The sequence below is a fragment of the Ahaetulla prasina genome, chromosome 6, assembly GCF_028640845.1.
Source record: "Ahaetulla prasina isolate Xishuangbanna chromosome 6, ASM2864084v1, whole genome shotgun sequence".
NCBI classification, from domain to species: domain Eukaryota; kingdom Metazoa; phylum Chordata; class Lepidosauria; order Squamata; family Colubridae; genus Ahaetulla; species Ahaetulla prasina.
The window spans coordinates 92,821,538-92,840,116 of record NC_080544.1 but is presented as its reverse complement, the minus strand read 5'-3'; the positions used below and the strand labels follow the sequence as shown (position 1 = coordinate 92,840,116).

Below are 18,579 nucleotides of genomic sequence, written 5' to 3'. Positions count from 1 at the left end.
GTCCAGCTTTCAGATTAAATTACATTAAGCCAGAGTTCACGGATATGTGTGTGTGTGTGTGTGTGTGTGTGTGTGTGTGTGTGTGTGTGTGTGAGAGAGAGAGAGAGAGAGAGAGAGAGAGAGAGAGAAAACACCACAGGAGATCCAGCTGTCAAAGGCAAAAGATACATAAAGGCCTTGTCTTCTTTCCTTTTTTTTCTAAATTTGTGTGGAATAGAGTTTAACAGAACCAGACCTTAAAAGTGTGCAATATCATCATGTTTCCTCTCCTTTAAAAAGAAAACAAAACAGGAAAAAAAAACCCCACCCTTTTTTTGTGTACGTGTTAAGGCAGCATTTTTTCTTTGTGAGACCTTGCTGTGAAGTTCTAATATGTCACCATTCAAATGTCAGCAGGCTGTTGGAAAGGAAGCTAATAACTTAAACCTTTGAGAGCTGCCAACAAGAGAGGTAATTCAGATTGTAGAGAGAATGCCATTGTGTTCTTGGGGGAAATAGATTTCAGGAATGAAACATACTATTTGGAAGCATTTATCTTTTGTGTGAGCATGCGGAAAGCGGTGGTGGTGGGAGAGAAAATATATATATATATATATATATATATATTAGAAACCCAAAAGATGGTTTGGCAAAGATAGCTCTGAGGGAGGAAAAGGGAGTTGACAGTAGTGGGAGTGAAAGGTCCAGAAGTCCCTGGTTTCTGTTTTTATTGGGAAAACATGCATAGCTTACGGTAGTCAGACTGCTTGTACTATGATTAATGCTTTTTTCCCCATATAACTTTTGATTTTTGAAAAGCGGCCATTGTGTGAAAATGTGATATCTATAGTCAAATTCCTCCCCCAAAATCATTCCATACCAACCATTCCATGTTCAGGTGTCTGACCTGGAAAGAAAGAAGAAAAGAAAGAAAGAAAGGAAAAGGGGAAAAAAGGAAAAGGAAAAGGAAGGAGGGAAGGGAAGGAAAGAAAAGGAAAAGAGGAAGGAAGGAAGGAAGGAAGGAAGGAAGGAAGGAAGGAAGGAAGGAAGGAAGGAAGGAAGGAAGGAAGGAAGGAAGGAAGGAAGGAAGAAAGAAAGAAAGAAAGAAAGAAAGAAAGAAAGAAAGAAAGAAAGAAAGAAAGAAAGAAAGAAAGAAATCTAAAGCATTGCTCATTATATAGATTTGGGGTCTCCCTCCTTGCTCTCCCCCCAAAAGACATAATTGTGGTCAGGCTTTATCTCAAAAATAAACAATTGTGTTTTAGAGCCACCTACTGGGGTTTTGGAAGAATTACATGAAATATAGTGGGATTTATTTTTCCTTGTGTTCCAACTGAACTTTTGCCATCTATGTTGGCAACAAAAAGCCTCTGTCCTCCCCTTAAATTCTGAAAAGTAGGACTCCTTAGGTCTGTTTGTTCCTCTCCCTGCACTTGCTTCCATTTCATTTTAATAAGAGCAAAATATGCCTCCGATTAGGCTTAGAAAGGTTTTGTGTAATTTCTGACCACAAGAAAGGTGGAGAACAGCTGTCATCCTAAGGTTTTCTGTTGAATGGAAGAATTTATTTATGTATATATTTATTTATATGCCACTTTTATAATTTTTATAAATAACTTAAGGCGGTGAACATACCTATTACTCCGTCCTCCTTTTCTTTCCCCCACAATAGCAACCCTACGAGGTGGGTTGGGCTGAGAGAGGCTGTCTGGCTTTCATGCCTAAATCAGGACTAGAACTCACAGTCTCCTGGCTATTAGACCTTAAGAGAATATCTTTCTAGTATAGCAGCTCTTTTGCTGAAATGGACTTGAGGCTTTTCCTTGAGAAGATACGAGATCCAGTAAAACATTGCCATAATGCCACTGGTGCCTTGGATTTTTTTCCCCCCTTATGTTACAGGACCTTGAAATGTTATTGGACTGTAACTCAACATCAGCCCCAGATAATAAGACCTGTGGTTAGGGCATGCAGTCCAACAACATCTATAGAGGTTGTAAAGTTTCCAGCCCACTTGTATCCAACTATATGGTATAGTTTTCTTGGTAACTTATAGTTTGAGGAAGATTTATAAACCATCTTTCTCCAAAGGCTTTATGGAAGTCATTTGTCAGTTGGCTTCTTCTAGAAGCGGTGTGTGTGTGTGTGTGTGTGTGTGTGTGTGTGTGTATGTGTGTTGTGTTTTATTTGTTGCTTAACTTTCTGGGAGCAGCCAAGCTTGACTAGATGCTATCTTCTATCTAGTCAGATAAGAAGAATTTGAATGTATTAGTTTCCTTGTTTGGCTAACCAAGAAGAAAATAGGCTTTTTCTGGTGAACTGTTTGGATATCTCCTATCAAAGGAAGATTTCTGATTTGTTAATGAACGTTCATAATATTCTGATTATCATACAGCCCACTTATGAGAATATTTTAAAGAAATCAACCAATCTTTATCATGGTCACAGACCAGCAGTACAAATAAAAGCATATAAAACAACAGTACAAAAATAAAAACAAAGAAGAGGCAAAATAATGTATTACAATCAGTGGGCAGTAAAGTCTGCCTAATTTTGCATACAATATAACAAAAATTTGGCCACCTTCAAAGAAACTATTTTGTACTGTTATAACAGCAACTGTACATAAAAGGAATATTTTCCGGGTATTTTATTAGGTGAGGTGTAATAAATTGAGTCCGTGAGTCCTTGTGGAAGATACAGTATAGCAGGACATATTTTAAAAATAATATTTTTTTTTGCATTGGCTTCTGTTTTTTACTTTTCAATGACCTCTCAAGTTACTGTGTGCCAAATGAAATACTTCTGCATGAATACTACCATGGTACACTTTTAATTTCCAACCAGTAATTTCCAACCAAAGGTTACTCCAAACTTTGCCAGCTTATTTGATAGAATAACTGAAGACCAACTATAATTAACATACTGAGCTATAGCTTTTATTTTTTGCTTACGTTTAGGATTGAAATCAAAAATTTGTAAAAGGTGTCTCTCCATTTTTCTTTGCTTGTTCTTCTTGGTTGTTCAGCTGCCATTTTGTCTTGCAGATATACTACAGAGTAGTAAGAGACATTGAAGCTGGAGAAGAGCTCCTTCTGTTCATGAAGACCGACAATTATTTACATGAAGACATGGCTCCTGACATTCATGGTTAGCAGATTCTGAAGTATTTACACCAGAAACTCCCTAATCTTTAGAGTAAATTTGTCCTCTTCAATTGGCAGAAATCCATTGTGAACTACAATTCATTTGGCATTTGCCTTGCATTTGCTTTGCAGAGGAGCGTCAATATCGGTGTGAAGATTGTGACCAGCTGTTTGAGTCCAAAGCAGAACTGGTAGACCATCAGAAATTCCCCTGCAGCACTCCCCACTCAGCATTTTCAATGGTGGATGAAGAATTTCAGGCAAAACTTGACAAGGAGAATGATCTCCATGATATGCATGACATCCAGGAATGCAAAGAGTGTGACCAAGTATTCTCTGATGTGCAAAGGTAGGGGCTGGGGATTTTTCTTTTAAACCAGTTATATGTAAACAGTAGCTTTCGAACACATCAAAAGTTAGTTTTGCACTCTAATACTATATGAACAGACAGCTGCTGCTATGCAAGAATGGTCTGTTCTCCTTTGCTGGAAGTTTTCAAACAGAAGTTAGAAATCATCTGTTAAAGAAGTTGCACTGAGCATCTACGTATCTGCACTGTTTTGGATTGTATGGCCCTGAAGATAGCTTCCACATCTATAATATTGAGGTGTAATAATACTGGGCATCAAATTTATCATCCTGAGAATGTCTGCTTTAAAAGCAAAATCTGACATTTTTCTCTGCTGAAGTTCCTTCTAAGTAATGGTATGCAGAAATAGGAGATTGGGGGAAGAAATGCTACCTAGGGATAATCAGATAATAGAAAGTATAGCCTGCAGCTACATAATGGCTAGAGAAAGAGATTCAGAAATGAATTTCCATAATTTCTCAGACTATAAAAGGGATGGTGGGAGATTTATACTATTAGATTTCCAAGTTTCTGTTAATGTAGGCTTATGATAAAGTAGAATTAGCTCATCTGGTTGAATTTCTGTCTGGTTCACTTGGGAAGGCTGATATTCTGTCTAGTGGTTATCCAGATACTTGCAACCCAGATATAGTAGCCCAAACCTTGGTTACATGATTCAGTAATCATCTAAGTCAGTGGACTTATTCAATATAAAGCCCCTTCATGTGTGTTTGTGAGCTTTTTTCAGTAAGTATAGCTGAAGCAAAAGGAGTTAAGAGTTTGGCAAAAAAGAACACTGCTGTGTTGAAAGGATTTGGCCATTGCCAAAAGACAATGGCCAAAAGAATTAAGCAGAATGAAGTATATCTAATTTCTTTGTCTATGTTTCTCAGCACTCTCTTTTTGTGAAGAGTGTTGCCTTGGTGGAGAATACTAAGTTCTAATCAAGATAAATATGGGCTTAATTCAGACACCTAATTACAGATACCTCATTTTAGTCATTAAGTGAACAATCTATACATTGTGTTGGAATAAATATTCATGGCTAAAAATAAGACCTGAGCTATCAGAAAGTTTTTCCATTTTTAAATGAGACATAATAATGTAAATATTTTAAATAGGGTATTTGTTTGGTGGAATTTTATTAAGAAATTCTAAAATATTGCTATATTAAGAAAAACAATGGCACCTTTTGATGAATTAAACCATGTTTTTGGTATCTATCATTTACATACAACAATGGATTAAATATTGAAATACTGATTAATGGTATTTTAATAGCAACTATATAAATACTTAGTCTTTACAAAGACTAGTGATATAAAAACATAAAAATATGTCATAACATTCAGTCACTTATTGTGGGGAATAGTTATGAGTCCTATCAAAACAATGAATCCGATATCTCACAATGAGCAACTATGAAAAATGGTTCTGTTGATTTAAGGAAATAATTGGGCAAGCAATTACCATCCAAATACAGAGTTAGACTAGAGGGAAGTTAATATTTTCTACTCAACATTTAGAGCAAATGCTAAGTCCTTCCTTTCTTAGAAAACTCAGGGTAATAGATGGGCCTAATAATTCTTTAAAATCATTTGTAGCAATCCTAACTCAGAACCTCAGTAAGCCACCATACCTTTGAGCAACATAAAAGCAGGTTCTCACAGATCAGTCTGCAAAATATAATGAGAAAGAGTCATAATATTTCACCCCTTTACTTCCTTTTAAGAGGCATTGGATCAATTGACCACAGGGCTGAGAATTCTCAAGAAGGTCAGTTGAATGTTTGGAGATAATCCATAATTCTTTCCCTTTTCCTGTGGCTGCAGCACAACTGCAAATTGGTACTTGAGATTGTAGACATCTAATGTTGATGTATGGAGAAAGGGAAGAAGTGACTTTTTGAGCAGACGTCCTTATAGAACAGTATCAACAATTGCGTTAATTTATAAATAACGTCCCAGGTTTTAAGGTTTGGGGGTATTGTTGACTTGAGAAGTAATTTAGGTTTTTGTCCATCATGAAACTGGAGTGTGATTGCAGCTGAACACGTTGACTGCTAGAAACTGCATATTGCTAACAGAAATGCAACCTTGAGGAAAGACGTCTGGACTTTGCAGAACAGATGGATGATTATTGTACATTTCTTGTGCTTAAAAGCCCTCTCTTCTTTTGGGAAAGCCAGTGAGGGTATTAAAGGCTCAGAACAAAGGCCAGCGGGAGAAAAAAAAATCAGAAGAAGAGAAATCATACTTTTCCCATAAGGAAAAGGGAGAAATGAGAAACAGGGCAGCTCCTTTGAAAAACGTTTAAATTATTTAAAAGCCAATACATGACAGAAACAATTCAAGACAGAAAGGTATGAAGAAAATATTCTATTTTTTAAAAAAAATTGAGCCACAGATGGAATTGCTGGGACAAGCACATAAGCTTGGGGGCATTTGTAATTAATAAGAAAGATCCTTGAACATATCATGAGTTAGCAATGGAATAATAAGGAGTAGGTGACAATAAATTTCAGATGATTGATTTTGAAAGAAAACAACAGTAATATTAAATAAGGTGAGAATCCTGACTTGTAACTAAATATAACCGATTGGAGTCTTGAGACGTGAATAAAAGCAAGAAAAGGCCCTTTGTTTATTAGCTTGTTAACAGCATATTCACTTTTCCACAAAAAAAGATTTTTGAAACCGTAAACAATGATCGAGAGCACTAAAACAGATAGAATAAAAACCAGAGTGTGCAAAGATATTGTAATGCCAGTCCAAAATAAAACACAATCTAAAAAGTAAAAATAAAGTGAAGAGGCTTGGTCTTTACATGTTGATATAAAAATGTTATTTTTTTTCTGGATTGATTGGATAAATGAAATTAGGAGAGGTATGATGAAAATGGAATGACATCTTTTAGAGGCTGTCTTTATAACCACCTCCTGTTAATTAAAACATGTTCACGTGAAGAAAAGAAATAAAACATAGCAACCATTTCTTTTTTCCATATGGGATCATTGAATGGTTGAATGCATGGCATCTTTCCCCTGTTCTTTCTTGAGGATCTCAAGATAGCTTCATTGGGGAATCTGTTTTCATTTTAACTCCCTAACAGAAATCCTGTGAGCCAGTTTGGATTGACAGACTTGACTAGCCCAAAGTTATTCAGTGAACTTCCATGGCTGAGGGTGAACACAAATGTGGGTGTCTCCAGACCAAGTCTAAAATTTTAACCAAGTTAACTCCAAACTGACTCCTATCCACACCAAAACACAAAAAAGTTCCAAGGATGTAGAATTAAAGGTGTGATTCTAACAATTTAAAAAAGGGGTCCCCCATTTAATCTTTAAACAGAACTTTTATTAAAGAATTCTGATGCTCCAGGAATGTCTTCCCTTTCTTTTGTTTAACATTTCTTCATTTTCCCCTTTGTTTTAAACTAAATTCATAAATAAAAATGTGTGTTTTTTAAAAAATAAAGATGTCAGAGACTTCCCAATAAAATTATTAAGGTTCATTATACCACCCACAGAAAAAATAGTTCTAATTATTTTCTGATTGATTTTCCCCCCCAGTTCTCTGAACCTGAAATAACTTTTGTTCTGCGTATCTAATTTCTTGGGTGTAATAGAGAAAAATATCCCTATTTTGATTCAATCTTATAGAGGCTTTTGGTTATACCTCTACAGCTTGGAAAAGCACATGCTGTCCCACACAGAAGAGCGGGAATATAAGTGTGACCAATGTCCCAAGGCCTTTAACTGGAAATCAAACTTGATACGTCACCAGATGTCCCATGATAGCGGGAAGCACTACGAATGTGAAAACTGCGCCAAGGTACAGTGAATTTGAAGGATACGTGGGAGGTATTCTGTTTTGCGGTATTTAGAATAATAGCATAATCTTTATGGAGATTCTCAGTCATCCAGGTCATGTTTGTCCCAAAAGTGCTTTTTTTCCCCAAAAGCAACTAGACTGTTTTTCTTTGAAGACGTTTTGTTCTCATCTAAGAACTTCTTCAGTTTTGACTGAATGGTGGAGGATGTAAGGATTTATATTCATTGCAGTCATCTGGACATTAGTACACTTTCCGAGAGTTGTTGAGGCCACTTTGAGGTTTATTTGTGCCTTCTGGGTCACCTGAATAAAGCAAATGGGTATGAAACCTTCTTGGAACTGCTGACTTCCCCTCTTTTGGTCAAGTGGATCATAGACCATTCTTTTGAAGACACCAAAGTCCACATTCTGGACAGAGAGGACCACTGGTTTGAAAGAGGCCATCTACATTAAACCTGAACAGCCCTCTCTCAACAGAGGAGGAGGGATATGGCACCACCTATCTCCACCTATCTCCTGCTCACAGGCCTTTCAGCAGTTCCAAGAAGATTCCACACCCTATTCAGGTGACCCTGAGGGCACAGAGAAACCTCCAGGTGGCCTCAACAACTCTCAGAAGGAATGCTAACGACCAGATGACTGTAAGGAACATAAATCCTTCCATCCTCCACCATTCAGTCAGAACTGAAGAAACTTGGATGAGAATCGAAACGTCTTCAAGGAAAAGCAAAGTCCAGTTGCCTTTTGAAGTAAAGCACCCATGGGACAGCATAGTCTTTAGCTCTGAAATGGATGGTCAACAACCTCACTGATGTGTCAAAATACTTGATTACCTTTTTTTTAAAAAAAAATCCTCTATCTTAATCCATAAAGTGTCCTTTTGAGCTCAACTCATAGACCAATCCGCAATTTTCTTGGCAATATGATGGCTTCAAGTTAAGATAGTTCAAAATTATTCACTGATTTTATGTTCACTGTAGCTTTGTTCCATTTCTTCTTTTATTTATTATGCAGGAAAATTCATGTGTGTTTTAAAATAAAACACATGCACTTTTCTGATGTACAGATATTAAATATTTCGCAGGTTTAAAACAATAAAGAATCTCAGAATTTAATAAAAATGGATATTAAAATATACTTCTTGTTCTGGTTAGCATATGAGATAAAAGAGATGCAAAATCTATCCCACTTTTTTGTTTAAGAGTGTAGAGTTGAAACGCTTCCTTATGTATAAATGATCCATGGCTACATAATAAAAGGTAAAATGCCCTTAAAAGGTCTGTGATTGAGGTTTCTCCTTGATGATGCAAATTTTGTAGGTAAAAGTTTTATTTGATGTGTTATTCATTTTTTGTAAATGGGACAGTATTCATCTGAAGCTTATCCAGTTCAATAGTCTTTAATTCAGTTTGCTAAAAGGATACCATATATGTAAGATAGTCCTTGACTTACAACCAGCCACTTAATGACTGTTCAAAGTTACAATGGACCTGAAAAAGATATTTATTCCCAAATTCGAAGTTCAAATGGCTGCTCCCCCCACCATAGGCACTTAGCACTTGGCCTATATTAATAGATGTTTACAGCATCCCACAGTCAAATTAACCATGATTTACAGTGCTTTTTTCCCCTGGAGAGTGGTATATTAATTCCTGCAAAAATGGCCATTGCTGACAATGAGTTAACTATCATGGTGTTTGCTTAACATCCACAGTATTCACTTTACAATTGTCACACTAGCCAACAATCACCTCAGTAAAGATTGTAAAGTCTATAACCATAATTGAATCTGGAATTATAGTTATAAGTTGTGTCTGCAGTTAAACAGATCCTTGTGTGACTGTTAGTTGCTTGGCAACTAACTCACATTTATGAGGGGTCTTGGGTTCCTCTGAACACCTTTTGCAACCTTCTGACAATGGGGAAACCAGATTCACTCAACAACCGTGTTACTAATTTAACAACTGCAATCCACAGCTGAGACACGAAAGGTCATAAAAAGGTCACTTAACAAATTTCTCACTTAGCAACATAAATTTTGGGCTCAGTTGTGGTTGTAAGTTGAAGACTATGTGTATTCCAGTTTTGCTACTTAACAAAACAGAGGAAGAAAAGTCGATCCGTGGAGGTGGGTGAGACCACATGAGTATTACCGTATTTTTCAGAGTATAAGTTGTACTTTTTCCCCCAAAAAAGAGGGTGAAAATCTGGGTGCGCCTTATACTTCGAATGTAGCTGCGCCCAGCCTCTCACATGGAGGTTCAGAGACTAAAAAAAGCATCAGAAATGAAGCTACAGAAAAAAAGCCTCCAAACAGAGCTTCAGGAAAAAAGCCTCAGAAACAGAGCTTCAGAGGCTTTTTTTCTGAAGCTCTGTTTCGGAGGCTTTCAGAGGCAGAAAAAAAAGTTTTTTCTGAAACTAAGTTTCAGAAGTTTCAGAGGCAGAAAAAAAGCAAAAAAAAAAAAAAAAAGCACAGAGTTCACAACCAACAAACCTGTTGCTAAAATTCACCTCTGGGAACAGCTGATTGGGGGTATTCCGGGATGCCCATTGATCTGCCAATCAGCTTTTTTTCTTTTTTTCCTCCCCAAAAACAGAGTTTTATACTCGGAAAAATATGGTAATTTAATTATTTTCATGTCCTGTTAAGGACCCAGAGAGCTATACAGTAGATTTGTGAAGATTAACAATTTGCTGCAAGAAGGCCTTAGTTCTATTACAGAATTAGTTTCCAGGATTTTCTTGGATGGAAGCCATGACTTTTAAATGGTCTTGACGTGACTTTAAATGAATAACCATAGACATGCCCTCAAGGTCACCTTTCCCATCTTCTGACTTGCTGATTTAACTGAATTCACAAAACAAACCTTTCCCTTTCTCCCTCATTAAATGTCTCTTGGTTCCAGAAGGGTCTTAGATCAAATGTGATTTTTTTTTTGCAACTGTTTGCATTCAAATCTCATTCAAATTTAATCAGTACTCATTTCCTAGCAGGTTTTCACAGACCCCAGCAACCTCCAGAGGCACATTCGTTCACAGCATGTTGGGGCTCGTGCGCATGCTTGTCCAGAGTGCGGTAAAACATTTGCCACTTCTTCAGGCCTCAAACAGCACAAACATATCCACAGCAGTGTCAAGCCTTTTATATGTAAGTCTTTGCTCAGCCTCTACTGTTCTTCTGTCCTTGAGCAAAATATGGGCTCCATTCCTACAACATATTAAAACCCAGCAGCACTAACCTGGTCAGTTCTGTTTCCCAGCAGTCCAGACAGTGCACAGTCCCACTAACTGGGTCAGAAGAAATCATTTGAGGAACAGTTTTGGGGTGGAGTTGGGTTTGTTGTTGTTGTTAGTCGTGAAGTCTTGTCTGATCCATATAGCAATAGCACTTAGACTTATATACCACTTTACAGTGCTTTACAGCTCTCTCTAAGTGGTTTACAGAATCAGCATATTTCCCCCCCAACAACCTGGGCCCTCGCTTTACCCATCTCGGAAGGATGGAAGGCTGAGTCAACCTTGAGCTTGGTGAGATTTGAACTGCCAAATTGCAGTCAGCCGGGAGTCAGCAGAAGTAGCCTGCAGTATTGCACTCGAACCACTGTGCCATCCTGGCTCATAAATAGCCAAAATAAATAACTAAAATAGCTAATCACTTCTCTCTGAAGATTAACCTCTGGCCAGTGGTGGGTTTCAAATTTTTTTACCACCGCTTCTGTGGGTGTGGCTTGGTGGGCGTGGCATGGCTTGGCTTGGTGGGTGTGGCAGGGGAAGGATACTGCAAAAATCCCCATTTCCTCCCGATCAGCTGGGACTTGGGAGGTAGAGAATAGATGGGGGCGGGGCCAGTCAGAATTTTTATTCTGAACTACTCAAAATTTCTGCTACCGGTTCTCCAGAACTGGTCAGAACCTGCTGAAACCCACCTCTGCCTCTGGCCTAATGAAGCCATTCATTAGGAAAGCATTGGCAAGTCTATAGGCATTCCTAGGTCTTTTGGCTATCTGGGTAGCAGTAGATTGCATTTAGCCAATCAAAATTTGGGATATATGTTCTGTGCTATCCGGTTTTGGCAGTGAATTCTGTAAATGAAAAGTCTTTTTGATTTGAGCTATTGTTTCCATCAGTTTCTTTCTTGGAGAACTGTATTTGCAAAACGGCTTATTTGATTGGGATCCAACTAAGTTAATCCTATGCAAACTGGTTTTGTTTTGAGTTAAATTTAGTTCCCTGGGTTCTAGGTTAGCTAACTCCTTTTTGACATTCCCTTCACACACCATTCTCGCCTCAACCCAATTAAGTATTTGTGTGGCTGAATGGACATACAGCTAGATAGTGGTGGTTTGAAAAATAACTTGGTTTTGTCCAGGTTTGTACATAATGCTAGGTGATAAATGGGTATATTTGTTAGTGTGCAAATAGTTAATAAGCCATAATTTATTTTAATGCATTAAATTAGTTTGAAATCTATCATTTGTAGCTGGACTGTAACTGTAGACTATCATGCTCTACAGGTGAAGATGCGTGGTTTGTTTATTTGATTGACACCCTTATGACCTGATCAACGCAATGAAGTTTGCTTATTCCTAATTTGTTTTTCTATCCCACTCAAGTCCTAAGTAATCTACTTAGTTACAAAATGAGAGCAACTAAAAAGAGAGGAAAACAAATCAGAAATCGGTCCAGTGATTCATGATTACTTTATTCCTCTCTAAAACTCTGTCCAGCTTTTTCAAATACACCATGATTAAAATCACAAATAGCACACTGTGATGGGTAAACATGTTACTTGTGGAGAATCTGGAGCTACTTAACTGCAATTTTGTTATCTATATAGAATCAGCGCATGAGTCCTATGTCATTTTAATTTTCTGCCTTCCTGCACAGTGTTGTTTTTTATTTCTCTGTACATTTTTTTATCACAGAATTGAACACAAACACATGCATTTGTATTTTTTTTTATAAATTGAATTTATAACAAAGCTGTTGAGTGGTATGTGTTGACAATATCCGTTGAAGAAAAAAAAATTAATCAGTTTCTTTGTGGTAGAAGAATTAGGTGAATTGGCTCTTGGCTTCGTTTGCACTTGGCTATCAGAAGAATTTATCACTCTCAAAGAGATACAGTACTGTAGTTTATTTATTCATTCATTAAATTTATGTGCTACCCTATCTTGTCCAGAAACAACTCCCAGCTGCCTACAAGCATTTAAACTATTACACAATTAAAATAATAAGGCAAAAAATAACAACAGTAATCAATACTATTAAATGATGGGCAGTAGGGGAAGCACAAAATACATGGGGAGAGATGGGGGGAACTTTCCTAATTCAGTCACCACCTCCAGAACAGTGCACTTCTGTTGGGGTCCCAGCTGGCAGAGTCAGGTCTTCAGGCCCTTATGGAAGGTCAAAAGGCTGGGTGTGGATTACACATCAGAGGGTACAATGTTCCAATGGACTCTCCCAATTAATGGGATGCTTGCAGTCTGTTTCTTTGTTTTTACAATCTACCTCAGTCTTTTGAAATTCAAGACGCTCAAAAGCTATGAAATGAGATTGTGCTGAGTAACTTTTGTGGGGATAGTAGCAGCATTAGTAGTGAAGGGTAAGGCATAGTATCAAGGAAAGAAGAGAAGGAATCCATAAGAAGGAACTTCAAATGAGTAAACCTGAGACCTTAATACTCTCATGGCAGATTCTCTCTCCTTGTCATTGAGTCCACGCATACTCCTCATTTCGTGCCTCTGTTCAGTGCAGCTTAGAATAAGTGTACCGATAGAAGAGAATATTTGTAGCACAAATGGTTGAACTGTAAGCTCTTTATAATCTACTCTGAGCTGTGTTTTTCTTGAAGACATCTCATTACCAAACTAGACAACATAATCAGTGCATCAAAACATCTGCAAGAAAACTACTACCCCAGAGAGCACAACCCACCCCCCAGTGGATTAAGTATCTCTGCTTTTTTCCAACTTGCGGCTATCCAGTTGTGCTAGTCACACACTTGCAAAATTCCCAGTTGACATCTGGAAAATACAGAAGCTGCCAGTGATGGCTACATTTTGTGCTATAGATGAGGAGTGGGGGTGAGAATTTACCACAGGGTATTTTTAGCGGTCCTCATTTATGGAAGAGAGAACTCAGTTGCACTTCTCCGTTGGCTTCATGTTCAGAAGTTTCTTAGTATCTGAAATTCCTTGGGCAATTATGGAAATACTTTTATAACCTCATTTTATATTGTGTGCTCTGGCACCCTTCCCTGGATCTAAGTCTAATTGTGCTTTGAACCTTTTGTAAGTTTATTTATTGTTCTTAATGTAGCTCCAGGAAGAAGAAGAGAGCTACTGGTGGATGTGACTAATAAAGTGTTAGAAGATTCCACCAAGTGAGTTTCTCTTTAGCAAACAACTGAAAACTCTGGACTTGCTCCAGGCTATTACTAATTTCACAATAAGCTCAAAGAGTCCGTGGCAGTCTTTTCCTAAAGAAAAAGTGAATCTTCATCAAATGAGAGCTTTTCACAAGCTGTTCACATAAGGGTGATATAAAATCCTTACCGTTTAAGAGCTTCCATTTTAATTTGCTGCATAAGTCAATTTTAAAAAAAACTCGGCATATTTTATTAAATGAAAATGCATAAATGAAAAGTAGGCAGCTGCTGAGACAAATTACAGTTCTCAACCGTTCTAGCCCGCATGGCCGAAGTGAGGTAGGCTGGGAATGGTCTCTCAGCCACAGGCTCCCCAGCCTTTCTTTATGGTGCTACACTTTGCAGAGCTTGATGTTGAGGCTGGCTAAACCAAGAGATGAATAGGCTGAAGAAGGAGAAACCAATGGAGTAAGCCTGCCAGGTCTGGCCTCCAAAAAGCTTTCAGTGAGAACATAGAAATGACTTCTTTGTCATATAATAAGATGGCTTTACTGGCCACAATGGAGACATATATAACATTGATTGATAAGACAGTAAAGCAAATTATGCTCTAATTTGAAACAACTGAGTGACTGAAGGGAGAAGATGGTTGTTGCCATATGTGCAACGTCACAATGATATAGTGGACCATATGACTTTTAGTGTCAATGTCACTAAATCCATCAGTGGGTCTTCATTACAAATTAAGTATCTTTTCACCTTTGATGAAACTGAAACCCTTCAAATGTGTTGGGTCAGGTGCAAGAAATCAGGAGTCCAGGCAGTTCAAATGAATATACTTTTATTGTATTCTAATGCTCTCTAGAAGAATCTGAACCCCTAAGGGCCGGGATAGCTCAGGCAATAGAGAAGCCTGTTATTAGAACACAAATTACACAAAGCCTGCAATTACTGCAGGTTCGAGCCCGGCCCAAGGTTGACTCAGCCTTCCACCCTTTATAAGGTAGGTAAAATGAGGACCCAGATTTTTGGGGGGGCAATAAGTTGACTTTGTAAAAAATATACAAATAGAATGAGACTATTGCCTTTACATTGTAAGCCGCCCTGAGTCTTCGGAGAGGGCGGGGTATAAATGTAAACAAAAAAATAATAATAATGGTCAAAGTAAATTGGTGCTAGTTAAGAGTCAACAATATTCAAGGTTGGCTGCACTTATGGTAAATCTCTTGTGGGCATGAAGGGACTTGAGACTGAGATGCATTTGACTCCTCTCTCAGGCTCAGCCTGGTCATCTTCTACAGTTGGGTGAAAATTCTAGCTACAATTCTAGCAGCTTCCAGCCCAGGTAGATATTCCTGAAGCTGGAACCCAAAGCATCTAGAAGTGACACAGTTTGGGAAAAGCCCGTAAGATGGTTTAGATTCCTTCTATCATTTCTGACAAGGAGGAAGCACAGAGGATGAGAAAATGGAATATTTTCAGTTTATAGTGCATACTTATAGTCTTCAACTTACGACCATCATTTAACAAGAATTCAAAATTACAGTGGCATCAGAAAAAGTGATTTATGATCTATCTTCACACTTATGAATGTTGAATCATACCTGCAGTCATGTGACCACAATTTGGGTACTTGGCAACTGGCTCCTTTTTAAACAATTACAGCATCCATCAATTACAATTTGAAACCTTCCCAGCCAGATTCCCACAAAAACCGTCAATTAGGAAAGCTTGATTTACTTAACAAGCATGGTAAAAATTGTTGTTAACATTGGGTTCAGTTACATGATGACTCACTTTACAAACATCCTAACTTAAAAAGGAAATTCTGGTCCCGACTTAGGTCATATGTTGAGGACTATCTGAAATACTACCAACATACTCATTCTGATGAAAATTGATCATTCTAAACATCATGTCACTTCTAAATTTTGATGGCAGTATTCTTCCTGAGCAAAATATTTTACAGTTGAGAAAAACCTCTGCATTCAGGGAAGCTTTAAATAATGTAAGTTGTGCATCATTGTGTAAAGAAAAAGGAATCAGAAAAGTAAAACAACCACACTTAACATTTTTTTTGTTATGGGGGAAGGTCAGAAAATAGGTTGGATCAGATCCAACAATTAGGTGGGTCTGGGTTTAGGTTGGATTTTGAAGGATTTTTAAATGAGACATGGTGATTTTCAAGCTTGGATCTTAGTTCTGAACTTTTGTGTTCAGAATTTTATGATCTGCAGAGCTTTCAGGGGTCAGAAGACTGTCCATCTTGGTTTAAAGAAAAGGACAGAGATGAAAAGAGATTGCAACAAAAGGATATATTTTTAGAAGTTAAGTCTGGGTGTTTAGTAAGTCTTTGGTATTATGGGAGTGATATTCTCACACTTGATGGTGTTAATATTTAACGTTAACAATGCTCTTTTGTACCTGGAATTTTGTCTTTATTGTTTTGGACAGTTGTGGTTTTTGTATTGTTGTAGCCTTGTGAAGGGTAGAGATCTAAACATAAAATAAACAAATAGAAGGCTTTGAATGTTGAAGAACCTCCTGCTATTGGCAAACCAGAACTAAAGAGATAAAGTATTTAAAGAAAGTGAGATATGGAAGTTGATAGCATCAATATTGAATACTAGAAATATGGTTCTCAAAAAAGGAAGAGCCAAGTAAAGTGTGGGAAACCAAAGTTTTACCATATCCAGTCTCTGGAAGTGAGGCATAGGAACTTGGGCCGCACATGGCCCTCCCGAGCTCCCATTTTTGCTGGAGGAGCTCTTGGCCACCACAGGCACCCCAGACATGAGTGATGTTGAGCTGGCCATGCCCACTGTGGCCAGCTCCCCGCCCTCCAAAGTCAAACAGAACCCTGATGCGGCTCTCAAAGAATTCAAGTTTGATACTGCTGACTTAGCAGGCTAGGTTTTTTAGGCCAGTGTTTTTTTTCCCAAACACTGGTGACTTTAATATGTCTGGACTTCAATTCCCAGAATTCCCCAGCCAGTAGAGCTGTACAAATATTACATGTTGTTGGAATGTCAGTGGAGTAAAATATTCAAACTTGAAAAGAAGCAGTAACAAAAGTTTGACTGGCTTACAAGTTTGATTGGGGGTTGTTTTTTTAGTAACAAAAAGAAAATTACAAAATGTTTTGCAGTAGCATATCAAGAGATCTATCCAATGTGGAAGAAAGTGACTCAACCTTATTTCTAGAGTTTTATGTATCTCACCATGGGGAAGTTTAAGTTGGTTTTTCAATCATGTGAATCCTTACTAATCCCTGCCTTGGCTCCTTTTGTTCCATCATCAGATCGAACAGCATGCTGTGGTTTTTACTTAATGTCCAGATCTTTCAACCTCCCAGCCAGGCTCAGTTAACAAAATTTGAGGCTGGCTACACTGTGCGGATGGGCCAGAAAATGCAAAAGCAGTCTGCATGAAGGTGTAGGGTCAAACAGGAAGCCGGTTTTTAAATGAGAGAGAGACCAACTTGCAATTTCAGATCAACCCATGGGGGCTTGAGGTTCAAACTCTTGAGAGCCAACATTCAGCTTCCTGAAGCTCATGAATTCACTTCTTTGGTATACGAGAACATACGCCATATATTCATCAAGGGAGCAGTTGAACAAATCTGTGTGAGCCTTAAGTCTCAATAATATATCAACATGATTTTTAATGGCTTAAAAGAATCCCTCTGAGGTTTTTGGTCTGCTCCTGAAATGGTTCCTTTTTTATTTATTTCTGCCGGGTTTATTTAAGCTAGCAAAAACGTAATTAACTGGAGCCAGTTATGACTGCTGCTTAAAGATTTGTGTTCCTTTGCCCGAGATCACAGGGTTGTCTTTTTAATATTTGTAAAAATAAAAGAATTAGGTGAACAATAGCTTCTACTACATAGGGACCACTTATACCCTGCAGTTCCAATTGCGTTTTTTTAAAAAAGAAAAGAAAAGACAAGCTTTTCAAATTAAGTCACTTGGAAAAGACTTCTTCCTTTCTCCCCCCCCCTTTCTTTTTTTAACCTTCAATAATGTGTCCTTTGCCACTACTGATGTAACGAAAAGAGTGGCTGTGATTTTTCAAATGCAGGGAAGATGGACAAGGGAAAAGAAACTGCTCAGTACAATTATGAATAATTGCCATGTAATTACAGAACAAAAGAATTTAAAGATTGCATGTCAGGACAGGATTTTCTGAGCATTTGTGGCTGGGGTACAGGGTCACCTCAAATAGAGATATCTAATTCCTAACAAAAAGGCCACACAGTATGCCTTGCTATTCTGTCTGTTTATGGCAACTGTCTCTCATTACTGTATGCTAGCCTGACTTGGGAGCAAAGCTCCCCAGCACCAGTTCACCAATACAATTACACACCGCCTATGTTCAAAAACTCTGCAGCTCACTCAAATAGAAACCACATGGTGGAATTCACTGGAACACCTTAAAAACAACACTTAGTGTTCATTTGTTTAATAAACAGAAAATATGCAAATATCACCTTGCGCTGAGTTCTTACTCCTAAAACAGTTTAAATCATACTGAGTAGATGGTAGGGAAAAGATAATGGTAAAAGAATTGTGGAATTGAGATAATTTTTTAAAAACTAAGAATAAATAAACTGACTTGGAAATTAAAAGTAGAACCACACAGAGAGAATAGAGAAGTTTATTCAGGGAGAATATAAAATTATAGATTGAATATAGGAATTAGTTCATGGCTTTAGTTATAAAGTAATGCTTTATAAACTAAATAAATCCAGATTTCGTCAGAATAGACAGTAAATCAGAACATCCCATTGATATTAATGGATTATAACAACTCAGAATGATTCATGTTAAAAAATAAAATTATAAAAGCAAAAATAGAAGTGCAGTAGGTCTTTATGTACTAGAAGGTATATAGTAACCT

General features: G+C 37.6%; 1 protein-coding gene across 10 annotated transcripts in view; it reads left to right on the top strand.

The window, feature by feature from the left end:
• Nucleotides 1–18,579, top strand: part of MECOM (MDS1 and EVI1 complex locus) — a 628,368-nt gene that overhangs the window by 564,927 nt on the left and 44,862 nt on the right. For 7 of the 10 annotated variants that reach the window (XM_058188237.1, XM_058188236.1, XM_058188244.1 and 4 more), the window contains 4 exons: nt 3,027–3,129; nt 3,258–3,474; nt 7,160–7,307; nt 10,299–10,455. In XM_058188237.1, coding sequence (XP_058044220.1) covers nt 3,081–3,129; nt 3,258–3,474; nt 7,160–7,307; nt 10,299–10,455 — 571 coding nt within the window. In that variant the 5' untranslated portion in view covers nt 3,027–3,080. The remainder of the gene's footprint in view (nt 1–3,026; nt 3,130–3,257; nt 3,475–7,159; nt 7,308–10,298; nt 10,456–18,579) is intronic. The other 3 variants (XM_058188238.1, XM_058188235.1, XM_058188245.1) reach the window with 1 other exon arrangement.